The 18,078-nt window shown below is 48.5% G+C and overlaps 4 protein-coding genes across 4 annotated transcripts; 2 read left to right on the forward strand and 2 right to left on the reverse strand.

Moving 5' to 3' along the window:
* Positions 1-1,114: 1,114 nt before the first annotated feature.
* On the reverse strand, positions 1,115-1,538 carry LOC134615010 (histone H2A type 1-like). The gene has a single exon (XM_063459338.1). The coding sequence runs from the start codon at positions 1,535-1,537 to the stop codon at positions 1,145-1,147; it is 393 nt and encodes a 130-aa protein (XP_063315408.1). The 5' UTR covers position 1,538; the 3' UTR covers positions 1,115-1,144.
* Positions 1,539-1,828: 290 nt separating this feature from the next.
* LOC134615014 (histone H2B 1.1-like) lies at positions 1,829-2,224 on the forward strand. Its single transcript, XM_063459343.1, has one exon. It carries the CDS (start codon positions 1,829-1,831, stop codon positions 2,207-2,209), a length of 381 nt encoding a protein of 126 aa, XP_063315413.1. The 3' UTR covers positions 2,210-2,224.
* A 10,554-nt stretch (positions 2,225-12,778) lies between these two features.
* Positions 12,779-13,207, reverse strand: LOC134565900 (histone H2A type 1-like). The gene has a single exon (XM_063425581.1). The coding sequence runs from the start codon at positions 13,199-13,201 to the stop codon at positions 12,809-12,811; it is 393 nt and encodes a 130-aa protein (XP_063281651.1). The 5' UTR covers positions 13,202-13,207; the 3' UTR covers positions 12,779-12,808.
* A 275-nt stretch (positions 13,208-13,482) lies between these two features.
* LOC134565901 (histone H2B 1.1-like) lies at positions 13,483-13,904 on the forward strand. Its single transcript, XM_063425582.1, has one exon. The coding sequence runs from the start codon at positions 13,495-13,497 to the stop codon at positions 13,873-13,875; it is 381 nt and encodes a 126-aa protein (XP_063281652.1). The 5' UTR covers positions 13,483-13,494; the 3' UTR covers positions 13,876-13,904.
* Positions 13,905-18,078: the final 4,174 nt, after the last annotated feature.

Genomic DNA, 18,078 nt, shown 5'->3' on the forward strand with positions numbered 1-18,078 from the left:
CAAGATACACAGTATTTATGCACAGACCCCCACAGAGGGTCTCCATGTTCCAGGGTGGGTGTGACAGTGTCCATGTTATGTATAAATTGGCTGTCCCGTGTCACCTCCCTGTCACCATAACCCTCTGTCACCATCACCCCCTCTCCCATTCACCATCACCCGCCTCTCCCTCTCACCTCCCGTCACCATCACCCCCCCATACAAAAACGCAAACATGCTCACAGAGACATACATACACACACACAGATACTCTGTCAGACACAGTCTCAGGCACATACACAGGTAAACTGTGCATCAATGTGTATATGAGACAGTGTGCATGTATTGCAACTCTTTTTTTTTTTTCACTTTTTTGTTAGTGGGGCCTCATGTTTGAGTTTTGCCTAAGGCCTCAAATTCTAGAGCCGCCTCTGCACACAGCACAATACTAGCACCCTCACACACACAGCAGTGTGTGTGTGTGTGTGTGTATATATATATATATATATATATATACACATATACGCGGCGCATGTTTGTGCTTTAGGGTGCACATCCTAATGCAATAGGCTGCACACGCCTATGACTAAACCCCACCAAGGAGGGGTTTTTGAGTTGAACTATTTCGTTAAACCTTTATTTTGTGTGACAATGGTTTTAAAGTGTGTTTTGTCTCCTTGTGTATTATCAGAAATAGGGGCATAGGGGAAACAATCTCCAACACCTGCTTTCACAGGATTTAGCCACAAATTTTAAAGTCAATGTTTGAAAAATATAAATAAATAATATGAATGGAGCCGAGTCCTCCCTTCCCTCCCTGTGTTATTACTATGCAACGCTTGGCCTTTGTTCACTAATATGATTTAACTTGCCTATTAGTCTTCTGCTTAAGATCGATATGTTTTGTTTAATCTAAGATTCCCAAAGTTTAGCAAGGAGTAAGAGCTATAAAAATAACTGAAGGGAAAGTCTGCTAGAAGTGTTTGCGTAGCATTTTAAAAAGCATCAATTCTAGCCCATCAGCCTTTAGGGAATAATTCCCACATTTTCATGCGTTTAACCCCCTACAGCAGCAGCGGTGTATAAGTGTGAGCTCTTTGTGGAGATTGTGGGTGGCTCTTAAAAGAGCCTTTGTGTGAGTTTGGGAGATGAGGGACAGTGGAGTTTACTTGCTCTTGGACGCCTTTTGGCTCTCGGTTTTCTTGGGCAGTAAGACAGCCTGGATATTGGGCAGGACCCCACCCTGGGCTATGGTGACCCCTCCGAGCAGTTTGTTGAGCTCCTCGTCGTTGCGCACAGCGAGCTGCAGATGGCGGGGGATGATGCGGGTCTTTTTGTTATCTCTGGCGGCGTTCCCAGCCAGCTCCAGGATCTCAGCGGTCAGATACTCCAGCACTGCAGCCAGATAGACCGGAGCTCCGGCTCCAACCCGCTGGGCGTAGTTCCCCTTCCTGAGCAGCCTGTGGACACGGCCGACTGGGAACTGCAGACCTGCTCTGGATGATCGGGTCTTTGCTTTAGCCCGGACTTTGCTGCTCTGTTTGCCTCTTCCTGACATCTTCAAAACGCAATCTGTAAAATCTATGAGCTCCCGCCCCCTTGCACGGCTACTTATACATCCACAGATGTGCCGAGCTCTAGTCTGATTGGTTGCATTTTAAATCCACCAATCAGAATCCGACTAAGAGAGTAACCAATCACTGTAGGATTACCTCGTTCCATGCTCAGTGCCCGCTCTGAACGGACCAATAGGAAATGCACAGAGGTCAGGCTTTGCTACCCGGGCTTCTATATATAGAGCTGCCAGGGGAGGGGCTCGTTATTCTGTTGGAAACTTCGTGAGATCATCATGCCTGAACCAGCCAAGTCCGCACCAGCACCCAAGAAGGGATCTAAGAAAGCCGTGACCAAGACCCAGAAGAAGGATGGGAAGAAGCGCAGAAAAAGCAGGAAGGAAAGCTATGCTATCTACGTGTACAAGGTGCTGAAACAGGTCCACCCCGACACCGGTATCTCCTCCAAGGCCATGGGGATCATGAATTCCTTTGTCAATGATATCTTCGAGCGCATCGCAGGGGAATCATCCCGCCTGGCTCATTATAACAAGCGCTCCACCATCACCTCCCGGGAGATCCAGACCGCTGTACGGCTCTTACTGCCCGGAGAGCTGGCCAAGCACGCCGTGTCTGAGGGCACCAAGGCAGTGACCAAGTACACCAGCGCCAAGTAAAAACCCCATCATCACCCAAACCCTAATAACACAAAGGCTCTTTTAAGAGCCACCCACACAATCCACGAGAGAGCTGTATAGATATACTGAGAGTATTCTCTGTGCGGAATGTTACAAGTCATCGATTATAGCGGTCTCCTAAAACTTATTTTGTTCTGCCACTCCCGAGTAGCAGACTATATGACGTTACATTATTTCAGTTTTGAAATCTTTAAGTTAAAATATGTTTTAAAACTCTCAATGGTAGAATCTATGGTGTAACATGTATTCAGTTGGTTATAATGTATCCTAAATATACAACCGTCCGACACTAATATGTAGCAATCTATCTTGCAAATGGAACATGTTTCAATTCTCATTCTTGTTTAGATTCTTTGCATAAACTATGTTGCCATGTAGTGCATACAGATTGTAATGGTTACTTTTTAAATGTGTTTAATACGGATCCCGCTGAAACCAGCAATCGCAAACTGAACACAATCTCAAAACCTCATGAGGTAACAAAGAATTTGTGTCTTTTCTCACTTAATTTGTATTTACCAGATGTATACAATTCGCATGCTTTTGTTGGCATTTCAAAAGCGGGAAAGTCTGTTACAAAATTGCGAAGTTTAAAAATTCTAAAAAAATTTCTCCCGCCTTTTTAGACCACATACTGATTGCTGTTTCACTGAAAGAGCAGCATATTTTGCTGGGAAAATAGAATTATTTTAATTTTCTTTCAGACTGACGGTAAGAGAATTATAAAGCAAATCATTCTCCAAACTCGAATTAACACCGTACAGAATGTTTGTAGTTTGTTTCGAGGTGTATAAACTCAGTATGTCTGCATGTTGAATATTAAAAGCGTAAATGGTTGGTTCTATCGCAGCTTTCCTCTCCAGCCGCAGTTTAGTGCCAACAGGATTCTAGTTTACTAAAATGGAAGAGTTTAAGCCTCAAATACAGACATCTTCTATTTCACATTTAATAAAGCATTTATTCATTGTGCATTGATGCAGGAAGAGATGTAGCATAATATGAGAAATCTAATACTGGCTGTATTGATAGGAAGTGAAACACGAGCCATTGCAGTCTGTTATAACCGAAGCCTTCTCTAATTTCTCGTTCCCCGATATTCTCGGGAGGATTGAAAGCGCCATCCTGGTGGAATTATAGCCTTATGAGGGAAGGAGTGGGCGGCTCTGAAAAGAGCCTTTGGTGTGTATGAAGGATGGAAGAAGAGAAGCGTTTAACCTCCGAAACCGTAGAGAGTGCGGCCCTGGCGTTTGAGCGCGTACACCACGTCCATGGCGGTGACCGTCTTCCTCTTGGCGTGCTCAGTGTAGGTGACTGCATCGCGGATAACATTCTCCAGGAAGACTTTGAGCACTCCGCGAGTCTCCTCGTAAATGAGGCCGGAGATTCGCTTGACGCCTCCTCTGCGAGCCAAACGGCGGATAGCCGGTTTAGTGATCCCCTGGATGTTATCCCGGAGCACCTTCCTGTGCCGCTTGGCACCTCCTTTACCGAGCCCTTTTCCTCCTTTACCGCGACCAGACATTCTGCGATGAGACAAGTAGAACAATCAATGCTCAGCCCACGGCCGCCTGCCCTTATATGTCTCCTGAGCGGACCGGATGGGGAACTGCAACACAAATCACACGTCACTGGGCGGGTCTTGTCGATGATTGGCTGATGCAGTAGGTTGTACTCGTGCTTTGCGGTGATTTGCTGAATAATAATTTTTGAACTGAAAAGAAGAGACCCGCCGGCGGGAAAGTTTTCTACCGCATTCGAGCTTGTAACCACGGCAAGTATTTAGTGCAGACTGAATTTATTAATAAAATATTTTATTCCCCTTCCCCCCCTCAGCTTCAAACACAACAAACACACATAAATAGATTAAAATTAAATATGTCTAGATAGAGAAGTTACCTAAATACATATTGATACTCTTTTCATTCTTACACCGATTCTATGTTCTACACATATTAATTAGCTCTAGGAACTAAATCACATTTTCAGAAGATGAATTAACGCAGTACCTGTAAATAGTCACTAGATGGCAGTGTACGATTGAAAGAGGATGCATTGTGCTCTGTATTACAAACTACACATTTCTCTTTAAGTGGCAGCGTTTCTCTTCTATCAGAGTAAATTCGGAATTAAACTTAAACCGTTTCCATGTGAAAATGAAATAGCTCATCTATGTGTATGTTAATTTAGGACAATAGTGCTCTTTGCATTATACTTCAAATTATATGTAGTACTACGGCCTGTGGTTGCCCCTTCCTGGTTGTGCCCACTGCCCAGCCCTGGAGTGATTATAGCTGCCATCCAGTGATTATAGTCGCTTGCAGAAGGGCAATCGTGACATCACCCAAACACTACACAAGACTTAGTGAACGGTGAAAATGAACTGTTTATCGTAGGCAAGATACACAGTGTTTATACACAGAACCCCACAGGGGATCTCCATTTACAGCAATACAAAACATAAGCCCACCCCGGCTACCCTGTGTCTGGGAGATAATTTTATCTCCCAGACACAGGGAGCCTAAAACACAAAAAAATGTACACAATACAATAACGCATACCCACATGCCACACCTCCCCAAATAGCTCCTGGTCCCAGCTATAAACCCTGCAAATTGCGGAGCTATCGGATGTACAGAGCCCGAGAAATTGTCGTACAAATTCTGGGTTTGAGTCTCTGTACATACCCGAACATAGCTCCACAGAATCACTTGGTTTCGGCCGATGATTCAAATTTCCTGCCTAAACCATGTGGCGACCAATCAGGAAAAAGGGTGCAACCAATTTGCACAAATCGGCACTCAGGGAGGGGAGGTGTTTCGCCGGCCTATCGGGAGAAAAGGTGCAAAACCAGTTTGAATGGTAGCCCCTCTCTTATTGTGTGGCATGTACTTCCAGGCAGCCAGCGGGACACTGCGGCTGTGATGCCGAGTCATAGTTCCACCACAGCGTAGCTTACTTCCCAGGGTAGGAGCTTCCTGCTGATGTAGGCTACGGGTTGTTCACCTCCGTCCTCCACGACCTGGCTTACAACAGCCCCCAGTCAAAACATGGAGGCATCTGTGTGGACAATGAAACGTTTGTTAGGGTCTGGGGCGGCCAGGGCGGGGCTTGAATCAATGCATGTGAGAGAGACTGGAAAGCCTGTTTGCACTCAGGGGACCACAGAACCTTCATATGGAGTATTTTTTGTCAGGTCGTACAAGGGTTAAGCAATAGCACTATATAGTCGGGGACGAAGTGCCTATAGTAGTACGCTTTCCCTAAAAAGGCCATGACTTGGTTCGGGGGGTGGGCCAGTTGGCAACAGCCATGATGTTTGCTGGTTTGGCGACTGCCTCCCGCACCCAACCCGGTGCCCTAGATATTGAGCCTCGGTCTTGCCTAAGTGACATTTGTCCATTTTTGAGGCCAAGCCGGCCGTCCTTATCCGATCTAATACGGTCCTCGCATTGGTTTAATGTTCCTCCCGGGTATTGCTAAAGACCGCAATGTCATCGAGGTATGCGCACGTAAAGTCCTGGAGGCCATCGAGGAGTCTATCCACCATCTATTGAAAGGTCTCCAGGGCATTCTTCATTCCCAACGGCATTAACTGAAATTGGTATAGGCCGAATGGTGTGACGAAGGCCGGCTTGGGGATAGCCTCGGAGGAACTGTCAGTATCCCTTACATAGGCCAATAGTGGTCAGATACTGTCCCCTGGTAATATGGTCCAATAGCTATCTACTCTGGGCATCGGGTAGGTGCCTGTGGAGCCAGACTGAGCCCATCATCAGCCTCTTGTCCTCATCTGGTGGTAAGTAGGCAATTCAATATATTATTAGTGGCACTAATCTCTAATTTACCTCACATTAAATGGATACTATTGTCACCAGAAGCACTACAGCATAATGTAGTGGTTCTGGTGTCTATAGCCTGTGCCTGTAGGCTTTTTAATGTAAACACACTGTCTTTTCAGATAAAAGACACATTGTGAAGACTGGCGTTGGCCCATATGGCAGGGGGGGGGGGCAAATTATTTTTTGCCTAGGGCGGCAAAAATCCTTGCACCGGCCCTGGTCCCTGAGGACAGGTGTCAATCCCTATGTAGGGGGAACAGTCCCTATTCTGCTCTGTGTCAGTGAGTATCAGGGTCTCTGAGGACAGGTGTCAATCCCTTTCTGCCAAGTGACCCTATGTAGGGGGAACAGTCCCTATTCTGCTCTGTGTCAGTGTGTATCATGGTCTCTGAGGACAGGTGTCAATCCATATCTGCCAAGTGACCCTATGTAGGGGGAACAGTCTTTATTCTGCTCTGTGTCAGTGTGTATCAGGGGTTTTGAGGACAGGTGTCAATCCATATCTGCCAAGTGACCCTATGTAGGGGAACAGTCCCTATTCTGCTCTGTGTCAGTGTGTATCAGGGTCTCTGAGGACAGGTGTCAATCCATATGTCAAGGTGTCAATATGTCATGTCAGGTGTCAATCCATATCCATTGTGATTTAGGAATGTTAGGTGATTTATGCCCAGGGGCGTATTAGCCGCGAGGCAAACAAGGCATTTGCCTTGGGCGGCATTTTCCAGGGGGCGGCAAAAAACGCCGCCCCCAAATGCCCAAGGCAAATGTCTTGTTAGCCTTGCGGCTAACAGACATGCTGGGCTGGTTGCTGGGCGGCCAGCGAGGGAGCTCTTCCCCTGAGCTCTCTGCTCAGCTCCCTCGCGCGCCGCCTGCAGAGTGAGGCTGGGAGGCGGAGCCGGAATATGACGTCATATTCCGGCTCCCAGTCTCACTCTGCGGGCGGCGCGTGAGGGAGCTGAGCAGAGAGCTCAGGGGAAGAGCTCCCTAGCCGGCCGCCCAGCCTGCCCGCCAGTGCCGCCCTACAGCCACTGGACCACCAGGGAATGGGAGAACCCCCCCACCCCCAGCATTCCCAAAGGTAAGGAGGCTGGGGGGGGGGAGTAAATTAAAAAAAAAAATGTGTTAATGTGAGTGTGTGTGTGTCTCTGACTGTGTGTGTCTGATAGTGTGTGTGTGTCTGTTAGTGTGTGTGTGTGTCTGTTAGTGTGTGTCTGTGACTGTGTGTGTTAATGTGTGTGTGTGTCTGTTAGTGTGTGTGTCTGACTGTGTGTCCGACAGTGTGTGTCTGTTAGTGTGTGTCTCTGTGTGTGTGTCCGACTGTGTGTGTTTGTTAGTGTGTGTGTCTCACTGTGTGTGTCTGTTAGTGTGTGTGTGTGTGTCCGACTGTGTGTGTTTGTTAGTGTGTGTGTCTCACTGTGTGTGTCTGTTAGTGTGTGTGTGTCCGACTGTGTGTGTTTGTTAGTGTGTGTGTGTGTCCGACTGTGTGTGTTTGTTAGTGTGTGTCCGACTGTGTGTGTTTGTTAGTGTGTGTGTCTCACTGTGTGTGTCTGTTAGTGTGTGTGTGTCCGACTGTGTGTGTTTGTTAGTGTGTGTGTCCGACTGTGTGTGTTTGTTAGTGTGTGTGTGTGTCCGACTGTGTGTGTTTGTTAGTGTGTGTGTGTGTGTCTGCCTAGGGCAGAGAGAGGGAGGGGGTAAGAAGAGAGAGGGAGGGGTGGTAAGAAGAGAGGGAGGGGTAAGAAGAGAGGAAGGGGGGGTAAGAAGAGAGAGGGAGGGGGGTAAGAAGAGAGGGAGGGGGAGTAAGAAGAGAGAAAGGGGGGTAAGAAGAGAGGAGGGGGGTAAGAAGAGAGGGGGAGTAAGGAGGGGTAAGAAGAGGGGGAGGGGGGAGTAGGAAGGGAGGGGGGAGTAAGAATGGGGGGTGGGGGGAGTAAAAAGAGGAAGGGGGAGTAAGAAGAGGGGGAGGGGGAGTAAGAAGAGGGGGGAGTAAGAAGAGGGGGGAGGGAAGAGTAAGAAAAGGGGGGAGTAAGAAGAGGGGGAGGGGGGTAAGAAGAGGGGGAGGGGAGTAAGAAGGGGGTAAGAAGAGGGGGAGGGGTGAGTAAGAAGAGGGGGAGGGGGGAGTAAGAAGGTATCACATGTCTGGCAATACTGCTGAACATCTTGGGAGACCCCTGGCCAAAAGAAACCTTGGGTCATCCACTGTAGCGTTTGTCATATCCCCAGGTGTCCTGCCAAGGGGATATCATGCCCAATCCACATGATTACCAGCTGAGGCTTTAGGGAGGGGGCAGCCTCCTATTCTGCACTCTAGAGAGCTGGTACAGTCGCCCTTGTTCCCATACAAAACGGTCACCTTCCAGACCTCCTTGTCCGGTCACAGCTTTGGCTCGGTACTTGTCAAGTGCGAGTCAGTCGCTACTTCCCTCCCAAACTCATCGGGGTTTTCCCTGGCTACCGGGGTTTCCACTACGGTCAGGGTAGGGTCTGAGAATCTCACCTGGGGTGTCTCTGAGTGCGAATCAGTCTCGGCCATCCGTGCTTGTAGTCGGGTAGTAACAGGTTGAGGTTGAAACAAAGCAAGATATACCTATACCTAAAAAAGACAAAAGAAAGTACGCTCATAGGGGATTAACGTTAATATAGTAAAATGCCCCTTATTAATATGTCACACTCACAGAGTTTAGGTTGTTTTCAAGCCCATCAAAGTATGTCGATTCTCATAGATTCCTCGAGATTGGAGAGGCGGGAGGACCTATAAAAGGAGGACAAAGTACCCACAAGATTTGAAGCACTTCACTACACCTGAGGAAGTCTGTTAATACAGACGAAACGCGTAGAGTTATTTGCTGGAACTTTTTATTTGATTTGTTTTTATTTGATTTGATTTTATTGAATTTTATATATTTTCCTGTTTACTTGCCTGAGATTTCTACAAGGACTTCGTTCTCTGTATTGATTGGACGACAGATTTGTATTGATGGGCCTTTTTACATCTTTTATGCTGTAAGTGCAACCATTAAAGCAGATTTATACTTTTTCAAACAGTGCTATACTATGCTATCTTTCATTTCTTGCATGTAATGTCCACCTCTCCAATCTCGAGGAATCTATGAGAATCGACATACTTTGATGGGCTTGAAAACAAGCTAAACTCTGTGAGTGTGACATATTAATAAGGGGCATTTTACTATATTACCGTTAATCCCCTATGAGCGTACTTTCTTTTGTATTTTTTAGGTATAGGTATATCTTGCTTTGTTTCTATGTGTATTGAGGATTGAGAGGAATCCTTTTGTTATAAATGACCAAACGAAGGGAAGTAATTATCCTTTTATATATTTTTCACATACTGCACCTGGGTGGTCTAAACTTGTATTTTCTGAGGTTGAAACCAAGATCATTCCCTAGTTGGACTTCAGCAGGCAAGTTTCTCATAATGCCTTCTTCCACGTGATGGGCTCTGGCTCCCCAATCGAGATGCACTCAGGCAGTGGGAAACCGGTGGATGGCGCCTCCAGCTACTCGTACAGTCTTCTGCAAATTTTCTGCGTTTCCTGCCACATTTAGTTCAATGAGAGTCAGGGTAGCACCGGTGTCCCTGAGGCCCCGGGCAGTTTGCCTGTTTACCAGCACACATTGGCAGTGATGCTGGCAGTTGTCAGCAGAGGCGGCTCGGTCTGCCTAATGCAGAGTAACCCACGACTCTTCGGTCCCTGGTCCCACGAATTCAGCCGGTTTGGGTTGCTGTGGTTGGCGTGCGGGGGTGGGACTAAGTGTTGGCCGAGGAGGGTGACGTGGTTGGAGTGCGGGGTTCTCTGAGCGCTGGGGTGCTTGTTGGACTGGTCGGTCTAGTTGCGTGACTTCCACATATTCATCTGCAAGGTGGGCGGCTTCAGGTAAGGTGAAGAGTTTTCTGTCTCTTACCCACTCCTGCAGTTCCGGAAAAAGCCTTGAGTAAAATTGAAATACGAATTCCGGCGATGGGTTTGGACCCATCAGGGTCAACCGGGACCTAACATCTCGCACGTATGAATCTTTGTCGGAGGACGCCGACAAGGGCACCACAGAGGGTCTCCATGTTCCAGGGTGGGTGTGACAGTGTCCATGTTATGTATAAATTGGCTGTCCCGTGTCACCTCCCTGTCACCATAACCCTCTGTCACCATCACCCCCTCTCCCATTCACCATCACCCGCCTCTCCCTCTCACCTCCCGTCACCATCACCCCCCCATACAAAAACGCAAACATGCTCACAGAGACATACATTCACACACACACACAGATACTCTGTCAGACACAGTCTCAGGCACATACACAGGTAAACTGTGCATCAATGTGTATATGTGACAGTGTGCATGTATTGCAACTCTTTTTTTTTTTTCACTTTTTTGTTAGTGGGGCCTCATGTTTGAGTTTCGCCTAAGAACTCAAATTCTAGAGCCGCCTCTGCACACAGCACAATACTAGCACCCTCACACACACAGCAGTGTGTGCGTGTGTACATATATGTACATATATATATATATATATATATATATATATATATATATATATACATATACACACACACATACACGCGGCGCATGTTTGTGCTTTAGGGTGCACATCCTAATGCAATAGGCTGCACACGCCTATGACTAAACCCCACCAAGGAGGGGTTTTTGAGTTGAACTATTTCGTTAAACCTTTATTTTGTGTGACCAGTGGCGTACATACCAGGGTCGCAGGGGTCGCGGCTGCGACCGGGCCCGGCCCACCAGGGGGCCCGGCCGCCCCTGCGACCCTGTATGTAGCCACTGGGCCAGCCTCTTCTCCTGGGGGGCCCTAGAGCCGGCCACCTCAGGGCCCCCCGAGGCTGGCCCTGCTGTCACCCCACGGCCGGTCCTGTGGGTGCGCGAGGGAGCACTCTCCCCTGAGTGCTTCCTCTTCAGCTCCCTCGCGCACCGCACTGATACCGGAGCCGGAAGATGACGTCATCTTCCGGCGCCGGCATCCCTACGCGGCGCGCGAGGGAGCTGAAGAGGAAGCACTCAGGGGAGAGTGCTCCCTCGCGCGCCCGCCTGCCTGCCTGCCTGCCCACCCAGTGACCGGCCGCCCAGGAGCCCAGCAGCAGCACTGGACCCCAGGGAATCCCAAAAGGTAAGGAGGCTGGGGGATTAAAAAAAAAAACAAAAAAAATGTGTGTGTGTGTGTGTTAGTGTGAGTGTTAGTGTGAGTGTTAGTGTGTGTGTAAGTGTGTGTGTGTAAGTGTGTGTTAGAGTGTTTGTGTCTGCTAGTGAGTGTCAGTGAGTGAGTGTGTCTGTTGAGTGTGTCTGCTAGTGAGTGTCACTGAGTGTGTTACTGTGTGTGTCTGTTACTGAGTGTGTTTGTGTGTGTGTTAGTGTGAGTGTGTGTTAGTGTGAGTGTTAGTGTGTGTGTTAGAGGGTGTGTGTCTGCTAGTGTCAGTGAGTGAGCGTGTCTGTTAGTGAGTGTCAGTGAGTGTGTTACTGTGTGTGTCTGTTACTGAGTGTGTTTGTGTGTTAGTGAGTCTGTTTGATGTCTGTTAGTGAGTGTGTGTTTGTCAGTGAGAGTGTATGTTTTGTAAGTGAGTGTGTATGTATGTCTGCCGCTGAGTGTGTCTCTGTCAGTAAATGTGTGTGTCTGTTAGCTAGTGTGTATGCGTCTGTTCATGAGAGTGTGTGTGTCTTGAGCACTTACCTTTCTCCAGCGCCGGACTCCCTTTGCGCAGGGGATCCCTCCGCCTCTCAACTCCGAATGCGCATGCGCATGCGCGGCAAGAGCCGCGCACGCATTCAAACCGCCCATAGGAAAGCATTACTCAATGCTTTTCTATGGACGTTCAGTGTCTTAGAATCGCTGAAGCGCCTCTACCGGCTGTCAGTGAGACAGCCACTAGAGGCTGGATTAACCCTCAGTGAAACATAGCAGTTTCTCTGAAACTGCTATGTTTTCAGCTGCAGGGTTAAAACTAGAGGGACCTGACACCCAGACCACTTCATTGAGCTGATGTGATCTGGGTGTCTGTAGTGGTCCTTTAAGTGTGTGTGCATCTGCATGCACTGGCGTACATACCGCGGTCGCAGGGTTCGCAGCCCTGCAACCCCTGCGACCAGGTGCCTGCCGCAATGTGTTGCAGCCCCGGCCCGCCAGAGTAGGGGGGGGGGGGGCCCACGGATCAATTTTCGCACCGGGGCCCCATGGGTCATGTGTACGCCACTGTGTGTGACAATGGTTTTAAAGTGTGTTTTGTCTCCTTGTGCATTAGCATCAGAAATAGAGGCATAGGGGAAACAATCTCCAACACCTGCTTTCACAGGATTTAGCCACAAATTTTAAAGTCGATGTTTGAAAAATATAAATAAATAATATGAATGGAGCCGAGTCCTCCCTTCCCTCCCTGTGTTATTACTATGCAACGCTTGGCCTTTGTTCACTAATATGATTTAACTTGCCTATTAGTCTTCTGCTTAAGATCGATATGTTTTGTTTAATCTAAGATTCCCAAAGTTTAGCAAGGAGTAAGAGCTATAAAAATAACTGAAGGGAAAGTCTGCTAGAAGTGTTTGCGTAGCATTTTAAAAAGCATCAATTCTAGCCCATCAGCCTTTAGGGAATAATTGCCACATTTTCATGCGTTTAACCCTCTACAGCAGCAGCGGTGTATAAGTGTGAGCTCTTTGTGGAGATTGTGGGTGGCTCTTAAAAGAGCCTTTGTGTGAGTTTGGGAGATGAGGGACAGTGGAGTTTACTTGCTCTTGGACGCCTTTTGGCTCTCGGTTTTCTTGGGCAGTAAGACAGCCTGGATATTGGGCAGGACCCCACCCTGGGCTATGGTGACCCCTCCGAGCAGTTTGTTGAGCTCCTCGTCGTTGCGCACAGCGAGCTGCAGATGGCGGGGGATGATGCGGGTCTTTTTGTTATCTCTGGCGGCGTTCCCAGCCAGCTCCAGGATCTCAGCGGTCAGATACTCCAGCACTGCAGCCAGATAGACCGGAGCTCCGGCTCCAACCCGCTGGGCGTAGTTCCCCTTCCTGAGCAGCCTGTGGACACGGCCGACTGGGAACTGCAGACCTGCTCTGGATGATCGGGTCTTTGCTTTAGCCCGGACTTTGCTGCTCTGTTTGCCTCTTCCTGACATCTTCAAATCGCAATCTGTAAAATCTATGAGCTCCCGCCCCCTTGCACGGCTACTTATACATCCGCAGATGTGCCGAGCTCTAGTCTGATTGGTTGCATTTTAAATCCACCAATCAGAATCCGACTAAGAGAGTAACCAATCACTGTAGGATTACCTCGTTCCATGCTCAGTGCCCGCTCTGAACGGACCAATAGGAAATGCACAGAGGTCAGGCTTTGCTGCCCGGGCTTCTATATATAGAGCTGCCAGGGGGAGGGGGCTAGTTAATCTGTTGGAAACTTCGTGAGATTATCATGCCTGAACCAGCCAAGTCCGCACCAGCACCCAAGAAGGGATCTAAGAAAGCCGTGACCAAGACCCAGAAGAAGGATGGGAAGAAGCGCAGAAAGAGCAGGAAGGAAAGCTATGCTATCTACGTGTACAAGGTGCTGAAACAGGTCCACCCCGACACCGGTATCTCCTCCAAGGCCATGGGGATCATGAATTCCTTTGTCAATGATATCTTCGAGCGCATCGCAGGGGAATCCTCCCGCCTGGCTCATTATAACAAACGCTCCACCATCACCTCCCGGGAGATCCAGACCGCTGTACGGCTCTTACTGCCCGGAGAGCTGGCCAAGCACGCCGTGTCTGAGGGCACCAAGGCAGTGACCAAGTACACCAGCGCCAAGTAAAAACCCCATCATCACCCAAACCCTAATAACACAAAGGCTCTTTTAAGAGCCACCCACACAATCCACGAGAGAGTTGTGGAGTTGTGGACATTCTGCGATGAGACAAGTAGAACAATCAATGCTCAGCCCACGGCCGCCTGCCCTTATATGTCTCCTGAGCGGACCGGATGGGGAACTGCAACACAAATCACACGTCACTGGGCGGGTCTTGTCGATGATTGGCTGATGCAGTAGGTTGTACTCGTGCTTTGCGGTGATTTGCTGAATAATAATTTTTGAACTGAAAAGAAGAGACCCGCCGGCGGGAAAGTTTTCTACCGCATTCGAGCTTGTAACCACGGCAAGTATTTAGTGCAGACTGAATTTATTAATAAAATATTTTATTCCCCTTCCCCCCTCAGCTTCAAACACAACAAACACACATAAATAGATTAAAATTAAATATGTCCAGATAGAGAAGTTACCTAAATACATATTGATACTCTTTTCATTCTTACACCGATTCTATGTTCTACACATATTAATTAGCTCTTGGAACTAAATCACATTTTCAGAAGATGAATTAACGCAGTACCTGTAAATAGTCACTAGATGGCAGTGTAAGATTGAAAGAGGATGCATTGTGCTCTGTATTACAAACTACACATTTCTCTTTAAGTGGCAGCGTTTCTCTTCTATCAGAGTAAATTCGGAATTAAACTTAAACCGTTTCCATGTGAAAATGAAATAGCTCATCTATGTGTATGTTAATTTAGGACAATAGTGCTCTTTGCATTATACTTCAAATTATATGTAGTACTATGGCCTGTGGTTGCCCCTTCCTGGTTGTGCCCACTGCCCAGCCCTGGAGTGATTATAGCTGCCATCCAGTGATTATAGTCGCTTGCAGAAGGGCAATGGTGACATCACCCAAACACTACACAAGACTTAGTGAACGGTGAAAATGAACTGTTTATCGTAGGCAAGATACACAGTGTTTATACACAGAACCCCACAGGGGATCTCCATTTACAGCAATACAAAACATAAGCCCACCCCGGCTACCCTGTGTCTGGGAGATAATTTTATCTCCCAGACACAGGGAGCCTAAAACACAAAAAAATGCACACAAAACAATAACGCATACCCACATGCCACACCTCCCCAAATAGCTCCTGGTCCCAGCTATAAACCCTTTAAATTGCGGAGCTATCGGATGTACAGAGCCCGAGAAATTGTCGTACAAATTCTGGGCTTGAGTCTCTGTACATACCCGAACATAGCTCCACAGAATCACTTGGTTTCGGCCGAGGATTCAAATTTCCTGCCTAAACCATGTGGCGACCAATCAGGAAAAAGGGTGCAACCAATTTGCACAAATCGGCACTCAGGGAGGGGAGGTGTTTCGCCGGCCTATCGGGAGAAAAGGTGCAAAACCAGTTTGAATGGTAGCCCCTCTCTTATTGTGTGGCATGTACTTCCAGGCAGCCAGCGGGACACTGCGGCTGTGATGCCGAGTCCTAGTTCCACCACAGCGTAGCTTACTTCCCAGGGTAGGAGCTTCCTGCTGATGTAGGCTACGGGTTGTTCACCTCCGTCCTCCACGACCTGGCTTACAACAGCCCCCAGTCAAAACATGGAGGCATCTGTGTGGACAATGAAACGTTTGTTAGGGTCTGGGGCGGCCAGGGCGGGGCTTGAATCAATGCATGTGAGAGAGACTGGAAAGCCTGTTTGCACTCAGGGGACCACAGAACCTTCATATGGAGTATTTTTTGTCAGGTCGTACAAGGGTTAAGCAATAGCACTATAGTCGGGGACGAAGTGCCTATAGTAGTACGCTTTCCCTAAAAAGGCCATGACTTGGTTCGGGGGGTGGGCCAGTTGGCAACAGCCATGATCTTTGCTGGTTTGGCGACTGCCTCCCGCACCCAACCCGGTGCCCTAGATATTGAGCCTCGGTCTTGCCTAAGTGACATTTGGCCATTTTTGAGGCCAAGCCGGCCGTCCTTATCCAATCTAATACGGTCCTCGCATTGGTTTAATGTTCCTCCCGGGTATTGCTAAAGACCGCAATGTCATCGAGGTACGCGCACGTAAAGTTCTGGAGGCCATCGAGGAGTCTATCCACCATCTATTGAAAGGTCTCCAGGGCATTCTTCATCCCCAACGGCATTAACTGAAATTGGTATAGGCCGAATGGTGTGACGAAGGCCGGCTTGGGGATAGCCTCGGAGGAACTGTCAGTATCCCTTACATAGGCCAATAGTGGTCAGATACTGTCCCCTGGTAATATGGTCCAATAGCTATCTACTCTGGGCATCGGGTAGGTGCCTGTGGAGCCAGACTGAGCCCATCATCAGCCTCTTGTCCTCATCTGGTGGTAAGTAGGCAATTCAATATATTATTAGTGGCACTAATCTCTAATTTACCTCACATTAAATGGATACTATAGTCACCAGAAGCACTACAGCATAATGTAGTGGTTCTGGTGTCTATAGCCTGTGCCTGTAGGCTTTTTAATGTAAACACACTGTCTTTTCAGATAAAAGACACATTGTGAAGACTGGCGTTGGCCCATATGGCAGGGCATATGGGGGGGGGGGGGGGCAAATTCTTTTTTGCCTAGGGCGGCAAAAATCCTTGCACCGGCCCTGGTCCCTGAGGACAGGTGTCAATCCATATCTGCCAAGTGACCCTATGTAGGGGGAACAGTCCCTATTCTGCTCTGTGTCAGTGAGTATCAGGGTCTCTGAGGACAGGTGTCAATCCATTTCTGCCAAGTGACCCTATGTAGGGGGAACAGTCCCTATTCTGCTCTGTGTCAGTGTGTATCATGGTCTCTGAGGACAGGTGTCAATCCATATCTGCCAAGTGCCCCTATATAGGGGGAACAGTCTCTATTCTGCTCTGTGTCAGTGTGTATCAGGGGTTTTGAGGACAGGTGTCAATCCATATCTGCCAAGTGACCCTATGTAGGGGAACAGTCCCTATTCTGCTCTGTGTCAGTGTGTATCAGGGATCCTTAGGATAGGTGTCAATCCATATCTGCCAAGTGACCCTATGTAGGGGGAACAGTCCCTATTCTGCTCTGTGTCAGTGTGTATCAGGGTCTCTGAGGACAGGTGTCAATCCATATGTCAAGGTGTCAATATGTCATGTCAGGTGTCAATCCATATCCATTGTGATTTAGGAATGTTAGGTGATTTATGCCCAGGGGCGTATTAGCCGCGAGGCAAACAAGGCATTTGCCTTGGGCGGCATTTTCCAGGGGGCGGTAAAAAACGCCGCCCCCAAATGCCCAAGGCAAATGTCTTGTTAGCCTTGCGGCTAACAGACATGCTGGGCTGGTTGCTGGGCGGCCAGCGAGGGAGCTCTTCCCCTGAGCTCTCTGCTCAGCTCCCTCGCGCGCCGCCCGCAGAGTGAGGCTGGGAGGCGGAGCCGGAATATGACGTCATATTCCGGCTCCCAGTCTCACTCTGCGGGCGGCGCGTGAGGGAGCTGAGCAGAGAGCTCAGGGGAAGAGCTCCCTCGCCGGCCGCCCAGCCTGCCCGCCAGTGCCGCCCTACAGCCACTGGACCACCAGGGAATGGGAGAACCCCCCCACCCCCAGCATTCCCAAAGGTAAGGAGGCTGGGGGGGGGAGTAAATTAAAAAAAAAAATGTGTTAATGTGAGTGTGTGTGTGTGTCTCTGACTGTGTGTGTCTGATAGTGTGTGTGTGTCTGTTAGTGTGTGTGTGTGTCTGTTAGTGTGTGTGTGTGTCTGTTAGTGTGTGTCTGTGACTGTGTGTGTTAGTGTGTGTGTGTGTCCGACTGTGTGTGTGTCTGACTGTGTGTGTCTGACTGTGTGTCCGACAGTGTGTGTCTGTTAGTGTGTGTCTCACTGTGTGTGTCTGTTAGTGTGTGTGTGTCCGACTGTGTGTGTTTGTTAGTGTGTGTGTCTCACTGTGTGTGTCTGTTAGTGTGTGTGTGTCCGACTGTGTGTGTTTGTTAGTGTGTGTGTCTCACTGTGTGTGTCTGTTAGTGTGTGTGTGTCCGACTGTGTGTGTTTGTTAGTGTGTGTCCGACTGTGTGTGTTTGTTAGTGTGTGTGTCTCACTGTGTGTGTCTGTTAGTGTGTGTGTGTCCGACTGTGTGTGTTTGTTAGTGTGTGTGTCCGACTGTGTGTGTTTGTTAGTGTGTGTGTCCGACTGTGTGTGTTTGTTAGTGTGTGTGTCCGACTGT

The sequence above is a fragment of the Pelobates fuscus genome, chromosome 6 (assembly GCF_036172605.1).
Source record: "Pelobates fuscus isolate aPelFus1 chromosome 6, aPelFus1.pri, whole genome shotgun sequence".
Lineage (NCBI taxonomy): Eukaryota > Metazoa > Chordata > Amphibia > Anura > Pelobatidae > Pelobates > Pelobates fuscus.

Coding starts and splice junctions, on each gene's coding strand:
- LOC134565900 (XM_063425581.1), bottom strand. CDS start 13,201: ATGTCAGGAAGAGGCAAACAGAGCAGCAAAGTCCGGGCTAAAGCAAAG.
- LOC134615010 (XM_063459338.1), bottom strand. CDS start 1,537: ATGTCAGGAAGAGGCAAACAGAGCAGCAAAGTCCGGGCTAAAGCAAAG.
- LOC134565901 (XM_063425582.1), top strand. CDS start 13,495: ATGCCTGAACCAGCCAAGTCCGCACCAGCACCCAAGAAGGGATCTAAG.
- LOC134615014 (XM_063459343.1), top strand. CDS start 1,829: ATGCCTGAACCAGCCAAGTCCGCACCAGCACCCAAGAAGGGATCTAAG.